This window comes from Pipra filicauda, unplaced genomic scaffold (assembly GCF_003945595.2).
Source record: "Pipra filicauda isolate LSUMZ 115617 unplaced genomic scaffold, ASM394559v2 scaffold80_size11013439_pilon, whole genome shotgun sequence".
NCBI classification, from domain to species: domain Eukaryota; kingdom Metazoa; phylum Chordata; class Aves; order Passeriformes; family Pipridae; genus Pipra; species Pipra filicauda.
The window spans coordinates 493,528-509,791 of NW_024104987.1; the positions used below are offsets into that span (position 1 = coordinate 493,528).

General features: G+C 64.5%; 1 protein-coding gene across 3 annotated transcripts; it reads right to left on the reverse strand.

Moving 5' to 3' along the window:
• Positions 1 to 225: 225 nt before the first annotated feature.
• Positions 226 to 16,170, reverse strand: CYTH1 (cytohesin 1). 3 transcript variants are annotated; one of them, XM_027717146.2, is made up of 13 exons: positions 16,151 to 16,170; positions 7,709 to 7,791; positions 6,894 to 6,958; positions 6,168 to 6,234; positions 5,872 to 5,990; positions 5,477 to 5,557; positions 5,253 to 5,365; positions 5,034 to 5,182; positions 4,809 to 4,920; positions 2,308 to 2,384; positions 2,138 to 2,209; positions 1,634 to 1,788; positions 226 to 1,411 (listed from the first exon to the last, which is right to left on the reverse strand). In XM_027717146.2, the coding sequence occupies exons 4-13, from the start codon at positions 6,225 to 6,227 to the stop codon at positions 1,333 to 1,335; spliced, it is 1,017 nt and encodes a 338-aa protein (XP_027572947.2). In that variant the 5' UTR covers positions 6,228 to 6,234; positions 6,894 to 6,958; positions 7,709 to 7,791; positions 16,151 to 16,170; the 3' UTR covers positions 226 to 1,332. The 3 variants fall into 3 exon arrangements, with proteins under 3 accessions (XP_027572947.2, XP_039246179.1, XP_027572967.1); XM_039390245.1 differs by lacking the exon at positions 16,151 to 16,170 and adding an exon at positions 12,348 to 15,879; XM_027717166.2 differs by lacking the exon at positions 16,151 to 16,170 and adding an exon at positions 10,307 to 10,704 and having other exon boundaries at positions 2,308 to 2,386; positions 4,808 to 4,920.
• Positions 16,171 to 16,264: the final 94 nt, after the last annotated feature.

Genomic DNA, 16,264 nt, shown 5'->3' on the forward strand with positions numbered 1-16,264 from the left:
ATGGGGCTTTTTAGTGGAGCAGACAGAGGCTCAAAACAAGACCTGCACTGGCCCCAGTGCTGCCACTTCATCCAATATGGCATCGCTGCGGTGCCAGTAAGGAGACCTCGGGCTGAGAGGAGCATGAGCCTGGTTCAAGGCCAGGCACAGGGCAGGAGCTGGCAGTGATGGGGGGCATGGGACTCCTGCCCACGCCGAGCTGCACACAGAGCACAGGAGGCCAAGTGGAGCGCAGTGCAGTGTTTATTTGCTGCCAATCCTCAGCACTAGTTTACAAGGCCATGGCAAAAAAAAAAATAAATGTTAGAATAAAAAATCCTGCCCCCCCCGCCCCACGAGGCCTCTGCACTGAACCACCCACATACAAAATAATCTACAAGGAGAAAACTATACAGGAGTATTTACACCTCTGATAAATAGACTAATACTGATCCAGGCGTCTCCAGACCATGCGCGGGGACAGGGACAGGACATGACATGGGCAGACTGTGAGGCAGAGAGTGGGGGATGCAGCCCCCACCCATCCAGACCCCCACCACAGCCATTCTCAGGGCAGGCTCCAGCTCTGGGCATGTCCCACCACGGCACCATGCCACCCTGGCATGAGAGGACTGTGCTGCAAGGATGTGCCAGGGGCAATGCCACCCAGTGCCACCTCATCCAAGCCACAGCCTCCATGGCTGGACGAGGGCATGTCTGTGCCCTGTGTGGCACCACTGCAGACCGTGATGGTGACAGTCCCTGCCCTTCGGCACTCCTGTGCACACGGGGACCGCTCCTGGTGCAGGGGGCAGCTGTGAGGGTCTGAGGCAGCAGCGTGGGGACACCCAGGACAGACTCAGGCCCGCTATAACGAGGGCCAGGAGCTGTGTCTCTGTAGGGCCTCCCTGGGCCTGACGCCTTGCACCCCAGCACCTGTGGCACCCCAAAACTGCCAGCTACTCACTAACAGCTGCTCATCCTCCTGACAGGACACTCCAAGTGTCTGGACACGGGTGCTGGGGAGCTGCAGTGCCATGTGCAGCCGCAGGGCTGCTGGGGGTCAGGAGCAGGGAGGGTGCCTGTGGTGCTGAGGCTGAGCTCCCAGGGGTGCTGTGTCCCAGCTTGAGCCCATGAAGACACCGTTCTGGCGATGAGGCAGTGATGGAGGGCCAGAGGCACCAAGATGCCTGTGCCCCCTCCCTCCCCCCACGGAAAAGAAACAGTGAAGCTGAAGCTGGGCCCTGGACCCTAGGGCCAGGCTGCAGTGCAGCCCCCGCCCCACAGACCCCCGGGACAGGGGGACGCTTGGGCTGCCGAGGGCATGCTGGCCTCACAAGGCCAGTCTGGCTGCTAGTGCCTCTTGGTGGAGGAGACCTTCTTCTTCCTGGCAGCCAGCATCTCGTAGAAGGGGTCCCGGCTGATGGCTGCCCTGGCAGGGGAACAAAGGCTGGGTCAGGCCAAACTACTGCAGGGCTGGGTGTGACCTGCCTGGTCGGGCCTTGGGCATGTCCCTTTATGTCCCTGGGAAAGTTCACTCCCCCCGTTCTTGCAGGGTGCCCCAGGAAGCACTGTCCCCTTCAAGGGCAGCAGATAAGTCCCCGCCGTGCCCCTGCCCAGCACCGTGCCCCCACACACTCCTCTGGGCACTCACTTGATGCACTTGATCCACTCCTCCTTCTCCTCAGGTGTGGGGGCAGAGATGCGGTACACAGTGTGGTTCCCCTCCACCACACGCCCATCCGCCTCTGTCTTGCAGGCCTTGATCACCTGGTCCTTGTTGTCAGGGATGTAGAGCTCAAAGCAGTTCTGGGAGGGAAAGACCGCTCAGAGGTAGCCCCCTCCCCTTCCAAAGGGGACCCCAGGCTGGGAGGGATGAGGCAGAGCCATGCTCCCCCAGCACAACCACCCCAGCGTGGCAGAGGGATGAACACGCCGTGCTCATCACCCCATGGCCCTGCACAAGCTCTGCCACCAGTCCTGGTCACTGCAGTGACTGCACCTGGCCGCTGTGATGGTGGAGGCAGTGACTGCTGCGGGGGCCCCCTGCCTCTCCTAGGGGCATCCTGGGGGGCTGTAACATCTCCCAGCTTTCCCCGCCCAAGCTAAAGCACCAAGGCTACCCCCAAGCCCCATAGGACACTGCTGCAGCACTCACGGGCTTCTTTGAGTCCTCCACCTCACGGATGCTCAGGTTCTCCAGGGGTATGATGCCACGGGGCTCCTTATCCTGGCACGGCCAAGCAGAGGTTTAGCTGTGGGATGGACACTCCCAATCCAGCCCCTTCCCTGCCCCGGCTTGGCTCGGCCCACGCAGAGCCCACTCACCGTTGTATACTCGAAGTAGTAAAGGCAGTTGTCGGTCAAGATGAACCAGCGCCGCTTCCATGTCTTCACCCTGCCTCCTGGGAGCAGAGAGGGACAGTCGGGCACAGCCCTGCAGGCACAGCCGGGCACATGGCACATGGCAGAGCAGGAGCCAGGCGGACACACACAGGCTCCAGCAGCACAGGGCCCGGGCGGACACACAGAGCCAAGCAGAGCCAGGCAGCGGCGGGCAGCAGCAGCAGGCAGCACACACTGCACCGAGCCGGAGCGGGAAGCAGACGGATGAGGATGGAGGCGAGGCTGGGGTGCCGGGCCGGGAGTGCTGAGCCCGTTCCCACCCAAACACGAATTCAGCACAGCTAGAGGATACTGCAGCCAGGCAGCTCCCCAGGGGACACGGGGACTTTCTGTCCACACTGACCACGGTCCCCCCTCGTCCCAGTGCTGAGCCACGGCTGAGCTCTGCAGCCCAGCACAGTGGGAGAAGCCACTCCATGGGCACAGGGGCCACTCACCCCTGGGCTCAGCTCCCCTCCACTGCGGCCACTGCAACAGTGCTAGATGTGGGATGAGCACCCACCCCTGAGGACTGGCTCTGCCATGGACACAGGGAGCCACGGTGTGCCCTGTGTCCCCTGTTCCCCCATGCCAGCTGGGTGCCCGCCCCAGTCCCTGCCCCACAGTAGTTCCGAGAGCCAGCACCAATGCTGGGGTGCAAGTGCTGGAGCCGGGGCAGCACCGGTGCGGTGCTCGCATAGGAACTGCTGTGAGCCCTTGGCACAGCACAGGGCACCATGCAGGTGGCTCTTGCCTGCTTCCATCCAGCCCCAGGCACTTGGCACCCCTGAGCATCCCGCGCACAGTCCTTGCTGAGGACACACCAAACCCATTCCCATCCCTCGTGGCACCTGAGGCGAAGACACACTGACCGGGCTGAGCTGCCTGCGGACACGGCGAAGCACGGCCGGGCGGGACACCCCGGCCAGCAGCTGGGCAAGGAGCCACTGCGGCCCTGTCCTCCCCCAGGGCGGTGGAGGAGGCCACAGGCCTTGAGGAGAGTGTGGTATCGGTGAGGCCACACCCCAAGTCCCTGCCTGGTGGCGGAGCAGTGCTGTCCCGCGGCAGGCGAGGTCCCCGGGCGGTGCGGGGTTAGCAGCAGCAGCAGCAGCAATGAGACTCATCACCAGCAATTAAAAACGCAAAGGAAACGAAGCCCCAGCAGTGTGAGCAGAGCACGGGAGAGGGGTACGTACCTCCTGGAGTTGGGGGGCAGGGAAAGGAAGAGCCAAAATCATGGAAACATACAAATGAGGGAGAAAAGAAAATTAAAAAAAAAAAGGGAAAAAATAAAAAGAGGAATCCCAAAGCCCCCCCTTGCCCTGCGGGTCAGTGGGGCCAGGCTGCAGCAGGGAAGCTGTGAGGGGTCAGGCTGGCGGCATGGCCGTGGGGGCCGACTGCCCTGGCTCACTGTGGCTCTGTGGGATGGGGCTCCTCAGCTGCTGGGCACAGGGTCTGGCTCCCTCCACCCCATGGTTGACCCACGGGGTCTCTCCCTTCCCTACAAGCGAGTTGGGGTCCACGGCCACTCTGTTGCCTCTCTGCCCGCCTGTCCACCAATAGTGGCAGTGCCAACGTGAACCTTTGTGCACCAGGCCCCTGCACCTGCTGGGCGCTGGCCTTGTCAGAGACAGGAGAGCCTGGAGCTGTTCCCTGAGTCCCCCCCACCTCAGGGTGGGGAGCAGGTGACTCTTGCTCATCCCCTGAGCCAGGGATAAGGCCTCTCCCCCTCCCGAGGGGATGGCCATACATCAGGAATCCTGACCCCAGCCAGAACCCCAGGGAAAGGCCCCACTGGACCCCGATCCTGCCAGCATCCCTCCCCCCCCCACTGGACCCACGCAGAGGATTCCCCAGAGGTGCTGAGAAGAGAAGCCACAGGAGCCAGGGCGCGGAGGGCTCCGGCTGCGGGAGCCGGGCGGTGCAGCAGGGATGCCATGCACGCTGCCTGCATGTGGAGCTGGGATGCAGAGGTGATAATGCTGTGGGAAGGTGAGGCAGGGGCTTGTCTGTGGCATGGAGGGGGGACACACGCAGCCTGGGGCAGCTCGCTGCTCACTCCCAGGGGCCTGTTCCGACACAACCTGCTGTGACTCGGTGACCTGAAGGGCCTCAAGGTCTCTGTGCTCCGACATTGGACCTTGGTACCAGTTCTGCACCTCGGGGGCTTGCCCAACCTAGAGGCAGAATCCCCTGGGATGCCCACCCAGCCACTCTGCAGGGCCTCCTCAGCTCTGAGTTCACTCCTGCTGCCCAGCCAAGGGAAGATAGAGGGCTGCTGGATGTATGGACGCCTTACCCGAGGGGGCTGTGACTCTCTGCAGCCCACTCAAGCTCCAAAGAGCCAGGGCAGCAGAAGAAGTGTGGGAAGCCCAGAGGCATTACACCCACCTCCCAGGTCTGTCCCTGGGGACAGCCTGCCCTCCCTGGCCACCAGCACTCACCAAGCTTCAGGAGCCAGCCCTCCCGGTCGGGGTTGAAGAAGGTGTGGGTGAGGTCGTTGCCATCATCCTCAGGTATTTTGAAGGGCTCATTCTTGATGCTCTCATAGAGATTCTGGTACAACGACACACAGTGTCAGCTTTGCTCTGCCCTGGAGTCCTGCGGCAGGCCCTGCTCCAGGCCAGCTCTGCAGCCTGGCCCTGGCCTCTCCAGGCCCTGGCCCTCACCCGGAGCAGCTCCTCGGGCAGGTCTCCCCCGTCGTTGATGCCGCGGTTCATGGCAATGAATCGCTCTGCTGTGGGCTTGTCCTTCACATTGGGGTTGTGCAGGCTCGTGTTCAGCATGATGATGGCAAAGGACAGCACATAGCACGTGTCTGCAGGGACAGAAGGGAAAGTCAGCTGCGGGGCAGGATGCCAGGGAGAGGGTCTGGGGCAGGTGCTCACCTGTGGACTGGAAGACGCCGGGGTTGCACTGGCAGTACCGCTGCGCAAAGGCCTCCATCATCCGGTCGATCTTCTGCGCCTCCCCGGGCAGCCGGAAACTCCACAGGAACTGCCTGTGGAGAGCAAGTTGTGGTGCCGATCTGGGGGCTCCAGGGTCCCTTGGCCCATCATGGTCCCCCGCCATCCCCCAGATGGCCACACTCAGCTCCTGGCCCCTCGCTCACCGCAGGGCCTGCACGAGGTTGAGGTCGGTGAACTCGTGCAGCTCCACAAAGGCATGCAGGACTTGGATGTTGAACTCATCCCTGCGGGAACAAAGCCAGAGCACGAGGGGTGCATGATCAGCAATCCTGTGACTGCCGAGCAGCCCCACTGTCCCTGCCCTGCTGCAAACTCTGCTTGTTCATGGGGGAAAGCTGCAGCTACCCCCAGCTCGTGTACTGGGCTCATCTGCACACACCAGCCGCTCGCAAGCGCCAGCCATGGACTGAACACCCCCAACTGCCCCCAGCACACCGGGTACCCCCACTTGGCTGCCCTGTGAGCTCAGAGCTGCAGTGTCCCATCTCTCAGGCAGCAGGAGCCCAGAACATTCCCAGGAGACCCGAGGCCAGCACACCTCTCGCCCAGGTAGTCGCCGATGGCTGTCTTGTTGAGGCCTTCTCCCTTATACAGGAACTGAGCGATGTCCTCGCACGTGTTCTTCAGCAGGTCATTCTCAATCAGGAACTGGATGCCCTGGAGCAGTGCAAGAGGGGCTACTCAGAGGTCTGCTGCTGCCTCTGCCAGCCTGTCTGCTGACCCCACCCCCTGCCCACGGGCTCTGCCCTGGCTCAGGCATCCAGACTGGGAGGTGGCAGAGCCCAGCACGGTCTCAGAGGCTGGTGACCAGCCCTGCTTCCCACTCCACGGTACCTTCTTGGGATCCATGTTGAATTTCTTCCTGCCCATTGCCACCTGTTTGTTCCTCTGCATGTTTTTCCTGCAAGACATGAAGCAGCTCTGAGCATCCAGCAGGGACGTGCTGCCTCTGCGCGGCCCCCGGCGCAGTGCACTGCCGCGAGGGTCAGCCCGGAACGGCGGCAGCCAGGTCCCCGTGCTGGCCCCCCGTGGGGCGAAGCCGACACACTGCTCCGTGTCTGCCCCGTGGCCCAGGGCTGCTCTTGGCCTGCCGGGCCCCAGAGCAGAGCGGAGCTGCCATACCCACTCTGGGGGTCACCCTGAACGGAGGGGGTGCAGGTACGACACCTGTCAGGTCAGCCGTGCATGGGGAGGCTCGGGTAAGCCGGCTGCGGCGGGGCTCTGGGAGAGCAGAGGGGCTGGCGGGAGGGGACAGCCTTCATGCCCCAGTGGGTGATCGGGGACGGCGCTGGGAGCCGGCTCCCGCCAGCTGCTGGGACCCCTAATCCCGGCTGGCACCGCCTGCACCAGCTCAGAATAACAAAGCCCGACAGTGGCTGTGTCCAGACAGAGGGGCTGGGGCTTAGGAAAACAGACCTGGGAGCAGCAGTTGAGCCTGGGATCCCGCTCCCAGGAGCCCAGAGCGCCTGGGAAAGCCGCCCACACCAGTACTCATGGGCCAGGGCTCAGCTGCCCTCAGATCCCACAGGGGGCTCAGCAGGGCCCTGGGCTGGGACTCACCTCTCCTCGGTGGAGCCCAGGTTCTCGATCTCATTTGTCACTTCTGCTATCTCATCCTTCAGGCGCTGTGGGGAGAGGGCACTTTGGAGGGGCCTCCACCCCAAACCCTCCAACCCTCAGCCCTGGAGGCAGCCCCATTCCTCCAGGAAGCCCTGCAGACCCTCCTTTCTTTCTTCTCTCCATCCCCCTCCCACCCTCAAGCACTGCCCTGGGGCTGAACCAGCTCAGGGGGCACGGGCTGGCTGCCCCCCCCCCCCCGCTAATCCCTGCAGCATCACAACGCTCTCAGCACAGGAAGGAAGAGATTCAGAGGTTAACAAAATTACCCCTAATCCCTTCAGATCATGCCCAGCATATGGCAGTAATTAGCCTCTGCTGTCTTAATCGGGGACAGGACTGACAGTGTCCCAGATGAGCCCTGACCTCGAAGGCGCTTGCCAGGGCAGTGGCCTGGCCCAGAGACACGGTCCCTGCCCATGCCAGGCAGGGGCTGGCACAGACACCAGTGCTCCGGGGCACGGCACAACTGCAGGGCCTGGAGCTCTGCAGGGCACAGGAAAAGCCACGGCTGCCTCGGCAGAGCAGAGCAGAGCAGAGCAACCCTAATGGTTGCCACCCGGGATCACGTCCCCGATGGGACCCTCTTCCTGTCCCCAGGGCCCCTTGGAGGCAGTGCTGTGGGGCAGTGGGTTGAGGGACCCTGGATGGGGCTGCAGGGACCCTGCCAGTGACATGAGCAGGGAGATGGTCCTCTGCCTCTCAGGCTGTTCTGTGAGACAGGGGAATTGTGTGGGTGTCACCCCTCAGCATCAGACCTGTATGTCGGCCAGCAGCTCCTGCTTGCGGCGGCGGATGTTCTCCAGCTCCTGGCACTCCTCTGGGGTCAGGTCACTGGGCACTGAGCAGAGATACGGTCAGGTCAGCACGTGTGGCCCTGGGAATCAGCCCTGACGTGCTCCTGGCACAGCCTCTGCTCTCGGCTGGCAGTCCTGGGCCTGGATGGAACCAGAACGTGGAGCTGCCAGCTGCCCAGAGGAACTGGGCTGATGAACAGTCCCCAGCCCTGTGCAGGGGCCAAGTGGCACTGACGGCATGCAAGGAATGCGAGGGCCAGGGCATCGCCCCGCTGGGCAGCGGCTGCGGCGGGGAGCTGGGCACCACCCATGGGAGCTGTGCAGTGAGGACCAGCACAGCCCCCAGACCAGTTCCAGCGCTGCTCCCACCGGCCCTGGCCCTGATGCCCCCCCATGTCCCATTTCACTCTGCTCTACCTCAGCCAGGCTGGTGTGGGTACCCATTCTGGGCCCTTCCCTGGCTGGGCAGCTCTGCTGTGCCCCAAGGCATGGGCTCCAAGCAGACCTGGAGCCCCGCAGGTTGTTCTGCCATACCGGGCCAGCCCCAAACATAAACCAACTCCTAGCAATCCCTGCAGCCCACTCTGCGCTGGATCCATCATTCCAGGGCAGGGCCTGGAGTTGGCACACCCTCCTGCACACCGTGATGTCTACACCTCCCTGTCACCCGGGGGAGCCAGGCACTCCCTCTTCAACAACATCTGAGGCTCAACCACAGGGCGGCCGCACGCCCCCCCTTGCTCCCAGAACATTCCTAGTGCTCCCTGGTGCGTGACCTCCTGGCTCACAATGACAAGGTATGCCATTCCTGTTCCCTCCAGTTGCCAAGGTCACCTGCTTCTCCAGCAGTGCTCCCAGCTCTCCTCCTATGCCTGTGTCTCCCACCTCTGCCAAAGAGTTCCACACGTTGCACCAAGGTCGCCCGCAAGGACACCAAAACATCATCCCTACAGAGCGCAGTCCCCAAGGGAGGTGGCAGCAGCACCCGCAGGCTCAGCTCTCATGTCATCCCCACCTCCCACCCTGGGGTGCTGGGGACAGGAACCTGTGGGGTTGTCACATCCCCCCCCTGCCCCAAGCGTTACCCTCCATCCCACTGATGTCCCGTGTGCCACATGCGTGGGCTCCAGGCCACCACTGCCAGCCCAGACTCACCGGAGCATCCACAGCACGGTCACTGCCCTGTGCCAGCGCCCAGGGACACCATGTGCCTTTGGACCGGTATCATCCTCAACTGCACATTCTTTCTCCCCGCGCCGCCTCCGAGGGAGCCTCCCTGGGGTGACCGTGACCCCGCACCCTGAATCTCTGAGCTCAGCACTTCCCTAGCCCTGCTCCGGTTTCTGACGAGCTTCTTCCTTCGCAAACCCCTCACTGCCAAGGCTGAGGCGCCTCAGCTTGCGACGCTGTGTCTCAGACCCGACGGCAGCACTTCCCAATATTTTCAGTCTCCCTGTCAGGAAGCCCGAATCAGACAAGTCTGCTCATGGCACCAGGTTAAAAGTTACTTAAACTTCTAATACCAGAGCTGTGTCGATGCATCCGAGCGCCTTCCACATGGCCCAGTGCTGCTGCCACCAGCACCAGCCCCCCCATGCCCAGCCCCCAGGGTGCCCAGCAAGCCCAGGCTCACTGCAGGAGGGATGAGCTGCGTTGTCAGACACAGAACCCCCCAAATCCCTGGGCTGCTGCATGTGCCGCAGGACCCTTTCACCTGGCTGCAGGACCCTTCTGTCTGGCTGCAGGGAAGGTCAAATTCAGTGCCAGGGCTGGAGCTGGGCCAAGGGGAGCCCTCAGCACTGCCTCCCCCTGCCCACCTGGGAGCGGGTGGGGGTCCCGGCAGGGGTCCCGGCGGCCCCAGGGCAGGCACGGCGCAGGATGAGACGCTGCCTTGCAGCAGGGATGTCAGGGCTGTTCCGGAGCCCCGGAAGGTCCCTCCCAAGCGGAGGCTGAGCACTCGTGACAGCGGCCCAGCCATGTCAGCAGCAGCCAGAGGAAGAGAAACCCCAGACGCAGGAGCTTTTCTAGGGAAGGAAGAAGGCATTAACCCTTCCCTGGCTCTGCACAGCACTCACCTTGGGGAGCCCCAGCAGGCCTGGCTGCGAGCAGAGCAGTGTTGACGGATGGAGAGGCTGGAATATGCGCTTCCCCCAGCCTCAGCCTGGCAGGAGTCACACAGTGACCCACCAGACGTGGGGTTCTAAGCAGGGTTAGGGCTCCCCACCAGCACAGGGGACCAGGGGCTCCCACATCTCCTGCTGCCGGCAGCTGAGCCTGAGGACTCTGCCCAGGAGCAGTAAGGGCCACCGGCAGGATTTATCCACCTGTCTCAGGCTCCGGGTTTGCTGTGGTCTGCAGCGCCCTGGAGCAGCAGCCACAGCACATGCCCCCTCCCCACTGCAGCCAAAGCAAAGCCCTGTGGCACAGGGGCCGTGCTCGCCCCACGCTCTGTCCTGTCTGCTGCGTCCACTGCCCCGAGGCCCGTGGGCAGGGCTGGCAGCAGGGGAGTGGGGCAGACACAGAGCCACCCACGCCCCTCACCCCCACACCCCAGCTCACCGCTGCCCTCCGCCCTGAGCACCATCGCTGAAGGGCCTCACACTGGCCCTGCTGGCCGTGCCTGTGCTGCCGGTGGCTCCGCAGAGGTGCTGCCGTGCCGGGTGCGGGCACCTGCCGCCCCAGTGCTTCCGCGGTGACTCAGGGCCACGGCACCAATAAGCTCCAGGGCCGCCTGGGCGTCATCCCAGCCTCGCCGGGAGCCAGCACCACCAACACCCTCTTCCTGCCGCCATGAGCCAGAGTCGCCAGCACCTTAACTCCTCTGCTCCCGGCTGGACAGGGAAGCAGGGCCCGGTTGCCCCTCCTTGGCCCGGGGCTGGAGGACTCGATGTGCTGGGGTCCCAGCCACAGGCCTCGGGGCTGGCCCAGCCCTTCCTTCCTCGGGGGCTGCCAGGACACTCAACCCAACACATCTTGAGATCGCCGCACAATGAAGGGTCCCCTCCCTTCCCCTCTGCCAGCTGGGCCCCCCACCCCAAAAGACCCCCAGCGCTGCCCTGCAGCTCCCCCGTCTCTGCTAGACCCCCCCCCACTTCAGGTCCAGGTCCTGTGCCAGCTGTGGGGACCACTGGTCCACAGGGTCCACAGCAGCCCCCTTGCTCCAGGGTGCTTGTAGGGACCCCACTGCTCCATGCAGGACCCCTTTGCAGCGAATCCAGGCCTTGTGGTGCTGTGGTTGCAGCAGAAGAGAACCCAGCCTGTCCCTGTCCCCTGTCAGCCGCCTGGAGAGGCCGCATCAGCCTCAGCCGCCTTGACTCAGCTAAATCCTGCTCAGCAGCACGAGATGGAGACACAGCACAGCACCAGGAACACCAGCTATGGAGTGAGGGGAGGGCAGGCTTCAGAAGCCTCAGGATGTCCTTTGGCCCCCTGAGGCACAGCACCAGCCAGCCGTGCTGCTGGCCCACGCTGTGCCACACCAGAGGGGCAACGGCCTTGGGGTCAGACAGACCATGGAGACAAGCCCAGGGTCTCTGGGTGCTGCTGCCCACCGTGCCCCTTGGTGAGGTCCCACGGGGCCCCCAGGAACTTCCTGCCCGTCTCCCCGCACCACATCCTGTTTTCACCATGCTGTGTGCACACCCCGGTTTGCGTCAGCCCCGTCCTTCCCCACCGACAGCCGAGGTGCGTCAGGAGAAGGGTTTCAGAACAGGCAGCTCCAAGAAAGACCCTCCAAAGCTGCTGGCCCAGGGCCCTTGTCCCACTTTTGTGCAAGCCTGCCCAGCACTCCCACAAAACGACCCAGAGGCCAGCAGGGAACCCCTGTCCACAGCCGTTGCCTCACTCCTAGTGGCTCCAGGCTCCAGCACTCCCACACACAGACCCCTGGCACGGCCAGGTGAGCACCGGCTCGGCCACGTCCACAGGTATCGCACACTGTGCAGGTGCCAAGAGTGCAGCCAGGCAGGCGCCTTATCTGCTCTCAGCACCACTCACGATGCCAGGCCTCGGGAGGAGCAGAGCCCGCTGCTGCTCAGCCACAGGGCTGGCCGGTCCCACAGCCAGGCAGGAACCCACAGACAGCAGCAGCTCACACAGGCAGCCAGCCCTCAGCACATCCCTCGCACGGCAGGCACTGGTTTCCCACACAGAATTCCCTTTGGAGAGTGCCACCCCAAGGTGCCCTCACAGCCACAGGCACTTGCCATGGTGAGGGCAGCCAAGCGCTCACACCTCGCAGGGCAGGGGTGAGGGGCTGGGGCAGGACCTGCTGTGGCCACACTGCCTGTGACCATCCAGCCGCCAACATTGGCTACCAAACAACCCCCATCCTAGCGTGGCACTGGCTCTAGCGCAGGGCAATGCCAGGCAAGGGGCCCATGCCTGTCTGTCCTGCTGGGGTTTGGTGCTTGCAGAGCACCGAGCCTGGGGAGGCTGGCAATGGAAGGAGGCAGCGAGACAGCGAGGACACTACGTGCTGCTGTCAGCAGGAGCCATATGGAGCTAGAGCCATATGGAGCTGGAGCCATGGGCACCACTGTGTCTGCTGGGGGATGGGGACCCCGCAGCACAGAGGGGAGGGGGGGCACGCAGCTCCTACCTGCCTTGGCAGCCACCGAGGGGCAGAGGAAGGCCTGGAAACTGGAGGCGCAGAGCTCGCTGACTGTCCCCATGCTGCAGGGGTCCCACACAGGATGCCACCAGTTCCGGGGGGCAAGGCAGGCGCAGGCAGAGGTCCGGCAGCAGCAGGCAGAGGCCAGGTAGCAGCAGGCAGAGGCCAGGCGGGTGCACGTGGCCGAGCAGCGGGCTCTCTGGTGCCAGGGCCCACGGGCAGGGTGCAGGCAGGGGAGCCGGAGCACTCCCGGCTCTGGCTGGAGCTGGCTCTGGCAGGGGAGCTCCAGCCGCAGGAGCCCACGCGCCAGTCCCAGCCAATCCCGGCCGCACCGGCACACCAGCCCGTGCCGCTGCCGGAGCCCCGGCCCACGGCTCAAAGCCACTTAGAGGACGAGGAGTTTGGGAAGTCCCCAGCAGCCCCTGCGCCCAGGCCGCCTGCCCCCCAGCAGCCCCCTTGCCCCCGCAGGGGGCCGGCAGCGGGGTATTTTTAGAGTGGTTTTATCCCTCCGTATTAGAGCATTAAGCATCGGGAGCCGGCGGTCGCGTAGCAACGAGCGCTGCATGAAGGAAGGTGCACCCAGAGACAGCGCGGCGTGTGAGCGTGGGGGAGCACCACAACCCCCGCTCCCGGGGCGCAGGGCCCGGGCCCCGACCCCGGCACAGCCTGACAGGCTCAGCCAGCCCTGTGTGCAGGCATGGGCAGGTGCCGAGCCCTGGTCATGCCCCAGAGGTGCTGCCCACTCTGCTCTGATCCTGGAATGTGGGGGGCCTTCTGCAGCAGGAACTGGGGGGTCTTGCCCTGGGATCCCAGCCTGAGGCAGAGCTGTGGAGCTAGGGAAAGGTGCAGCCCTCCTGCTCTCCTACCCCACAAGCACTGAGCAAACCCAAACCGGACTGACGGCTCCTTCCCTCAAAGCAGAAGTGATCTTGAGCACAGGGCACGGCCATGAGTAACAAACCCCAGGGCCTGTTGGGGCAGGAGCAGCCCAGCAGCTCTGCTCGCCTGCCCCAACAGTCACTGGGATCGCTGAGCCAGGAGTAACCCAAGTGGGGCAGGCAGGAGCCCAGATGGGGTGGGCGGTGGGGAAGGGCACCCTGGCAGGCAGGAGCAGTCCCTGCTCCCGGGAGCACTGTGACTACAGACAGGAGAGACAGTGGAGAAGGGCAGCTTCTGGAGCTGCGAGGGCAGCCAGGCATTCGCCACTGACGTGACTGACCTCCTGCTTTCAGCACCACTTCCCCTTTCCCAGAGGCCAGAGCAGTGGTTGCCCCATCACAGGGAGGCAAAAGGGCAGGCAAAGAGAGCTGGGGACACAGTGGGGCTGAGCTGGGAACATGCTGTGGCAAGCACCTGCCCGGGGCCTGGACTGGCATCTGGAAAAACTCCCATAGGGCACACGGGTGCTGTGGCCAGGATGAGGCAGGGCCAGGTGGCCTCTCCCATGCAGAGTGATCCAGATGCTCAGTTTGGTCCTTGGACCCTGCCTGGGTGAGGTGGGGTGCTTACAAACACCTCTAGGTCACAATAACCACGGCTGCAGCCCCGATGACGTGTGATTGTGAGCATCAGCAGTGGGGCTCATCGTTCTCTGCTCCAAACATCTCAGGAGAAGAACCAGCCAACTGCCTCTGCCCGAGCACCCAGCTCTGCTCTCCGAGCCCACTGCTACCCCTGCACTGTCCCTGCACCTTCGGTCTGGGAGCCCCCGAGCTGGGCCCAGCGACTCGCCCTGGCTCACCCCCCATCATGCCAAGGAAGGAGCTGGGGCATCATTGGCAGCTTCCCCAGCAGCATCCCCTGGTGCAGAGGGGCATGCCATGGTCCCAGGATGCCTCTGAAACAGCTGAGCCTGTGCCAAGAAGTTGCCAGTGCCCACTGGCAAAACAGGGCTGTGCAGGCTGACAATGAGGAGGACAGGGATTCTCTGGGTGGGGAACCCCCTGGCCTGCTGGGGGATGTGGCAGCCCACCCTCCTTTGTGGATCCCCCACACCTTGCATAGTCCATCCTGCCTCCACGCATCCATCCTGCCCCAGACAGCGAGGTCCCCCAGGCACAAGCTGCTTTGCTGGAGGCTGCATCAACCCCACTTAGAGAAATCCCTTAATTCCCAGGCCAGAGCGAGCAGTAATCCCTTGAGTGCAGCAGGATTACCAGCACTGCCCAATCTCCCTCACCCTGGGCTGGGCCTGAGCCCAGCTCAGGACACGGTGCTGGGACTGGACCGTGCTGCCCACATCCTTCCGCTGGTGCTGCAGGAGCAGCTGGGATGCTCCCTGGTAGGACATCGCTGCCCCACGGTCCAGAGACGTTTGACCCTCACTGCCACGCTCGCTCAGCTACGGTGAGGTCTGGGATGGGTTTGGTCTCACCGCCGTCCCGTGGGGAGATGCTGGGAACGGGATGGGAGTGCAGCTCTGGCAGGAGTGGGGGGAGCCCACATCTGTGCCACCAGCTGCTCGCCCCAGGATTTGCTCTCCGCTGAGGCAGATGGCTGGAGAGGGGCTGTGAGCTGTGGGGCACACTGGCATCAGCAAAATCCCACCAGCAAGAGAATGCCCTCTGCTGAACCGACTCAGCTCAGGGGCTTCAGGGCAGCTGTGGGTTGTGTTGCCCCTGGCACAGGGACAGCGGCAAGGGTTGGAGGTGGCTGTGCTGCTCCCTGTGGCCCCCGCGGCAGGGTGAGCAGGACACTTCTGATGCTGACAGATGACCCGGGACATCTTCCAGGTAATTCCGGGAAGCTGTGAGAGGCTGCTCACTGAATCGCTCCCCGCGGCGCTCTCCCGCTAATGGGTTGTATCTGACACCGCCCGAGCCAGGCCTCAGCGGGGCCGGGTGCTGGCACCTTATCTCACACTGTGAAGTCCTCGCAGCCAAGCACAGTCATTTCTGGGGTGGAACAGCAGTTTCTAATCGGCTGTGCCGCACAGCTGTGCAGGGCAGGAAGGCGGCCCGCGAACCAGCACCGCCGGCAGCAGCACTTCCCTGGCACCGGCTGCTCCCGCGGGAAGAACGGCCACCAGCACCGCTCCCCCACCGGGGCCGTGGGCTTTCATCTCACCCAGACTTCTGCCTTCCCCTCAGCAAAGTCCCTGCTCTCTGCTCAAGGCAAAATCACCTGCCGACTACAGGAACCTGCCTCGAAGGGCCTGGCACAGGCAGTGACTCCCTGCCCGGTCCTCAGCACCGGGAGGGAATGCTCGGCGGCACGGAGCAGGGAGGGAAGCGGGAGGCAATTGCGCGGGCATGAGAGGGGGAACCCGCAGCCCCTGAGCCGCCGCTGCCCGCCCTGGAGCGCATCCCGAGCCGGGGCGTTTGTGACACTCGGCAGGCGCCATCGAGGCGAACCTGCCCTGAACTCTGCGGGGTCGGGACGCGGCAGCTCCGCGGGGGCACCTGAGAACAAAGTGTGAGCGGCGCAGGGCAGGTGTGCGAGCAGCGGGTCCCGGAGCTCCCGGCGCAGTGCCGGGGGCGCAGCGGGAGCAGCCCCGCGGCTCGCCCGACCCCCGCGCCGGCGGCGGGAACCGGGTGTCGGCTCTTTCCGGCGCCTCCTCCGCCACCCACGGCCCTGCCCGCCCGAAGCCCCGAAGGTCGCTCTGACACCGGGTCCCGCCGTCCTGCACCTGGGAACGGCCCGGCCCAAACGCTCCCGCCCGCCCGGCAGAGGCGCTTCCGCCCCAGCGCGGACCGCGGAGAACGCCGGCGCTTCGCCCCTGCCCAGGTGCCCCCTAACCCCGAGCCCTCCGCCCCGTCCCGCGGGTGCCGGGACCCCCGGCCCGCACTGACCGCAACCGCCGCCCTCCTCCTCCTCCATCCCGCCGCCGCTCCGGCCCCGCCCGCGTGACGAGCGCGCCGCGGCCGCCACGGCCGGTGTCACGTGGGGCCGGGGGAGGAGCCACA

Bases quoted from the DNA above. Each gene is read 5' to 3' on its own strand.
- CYTH1 (XM_039390245.1), bottom strand. From the start codon at position 12,420: ATGGGGACAGTCAGCGAGCTCTGCGCCTCCAGTTTCCAGGCCTTCCTC. The intron at 5,558-5,871 runs GTGTGCTGGCCT...TTGTTCCCGCAG, and splicing joins GGCGACTACCTGGGCGAGAG to GGATGAGTTCAACATCCAAG. The intron at 5,366-5,476 runs GTGAGCGAGGGG...TGCTCTCCACAG, and splicing joins AACCTCGTGCAGGCCCTGCG to GCAGTTCCTGTGGAGTTTCC.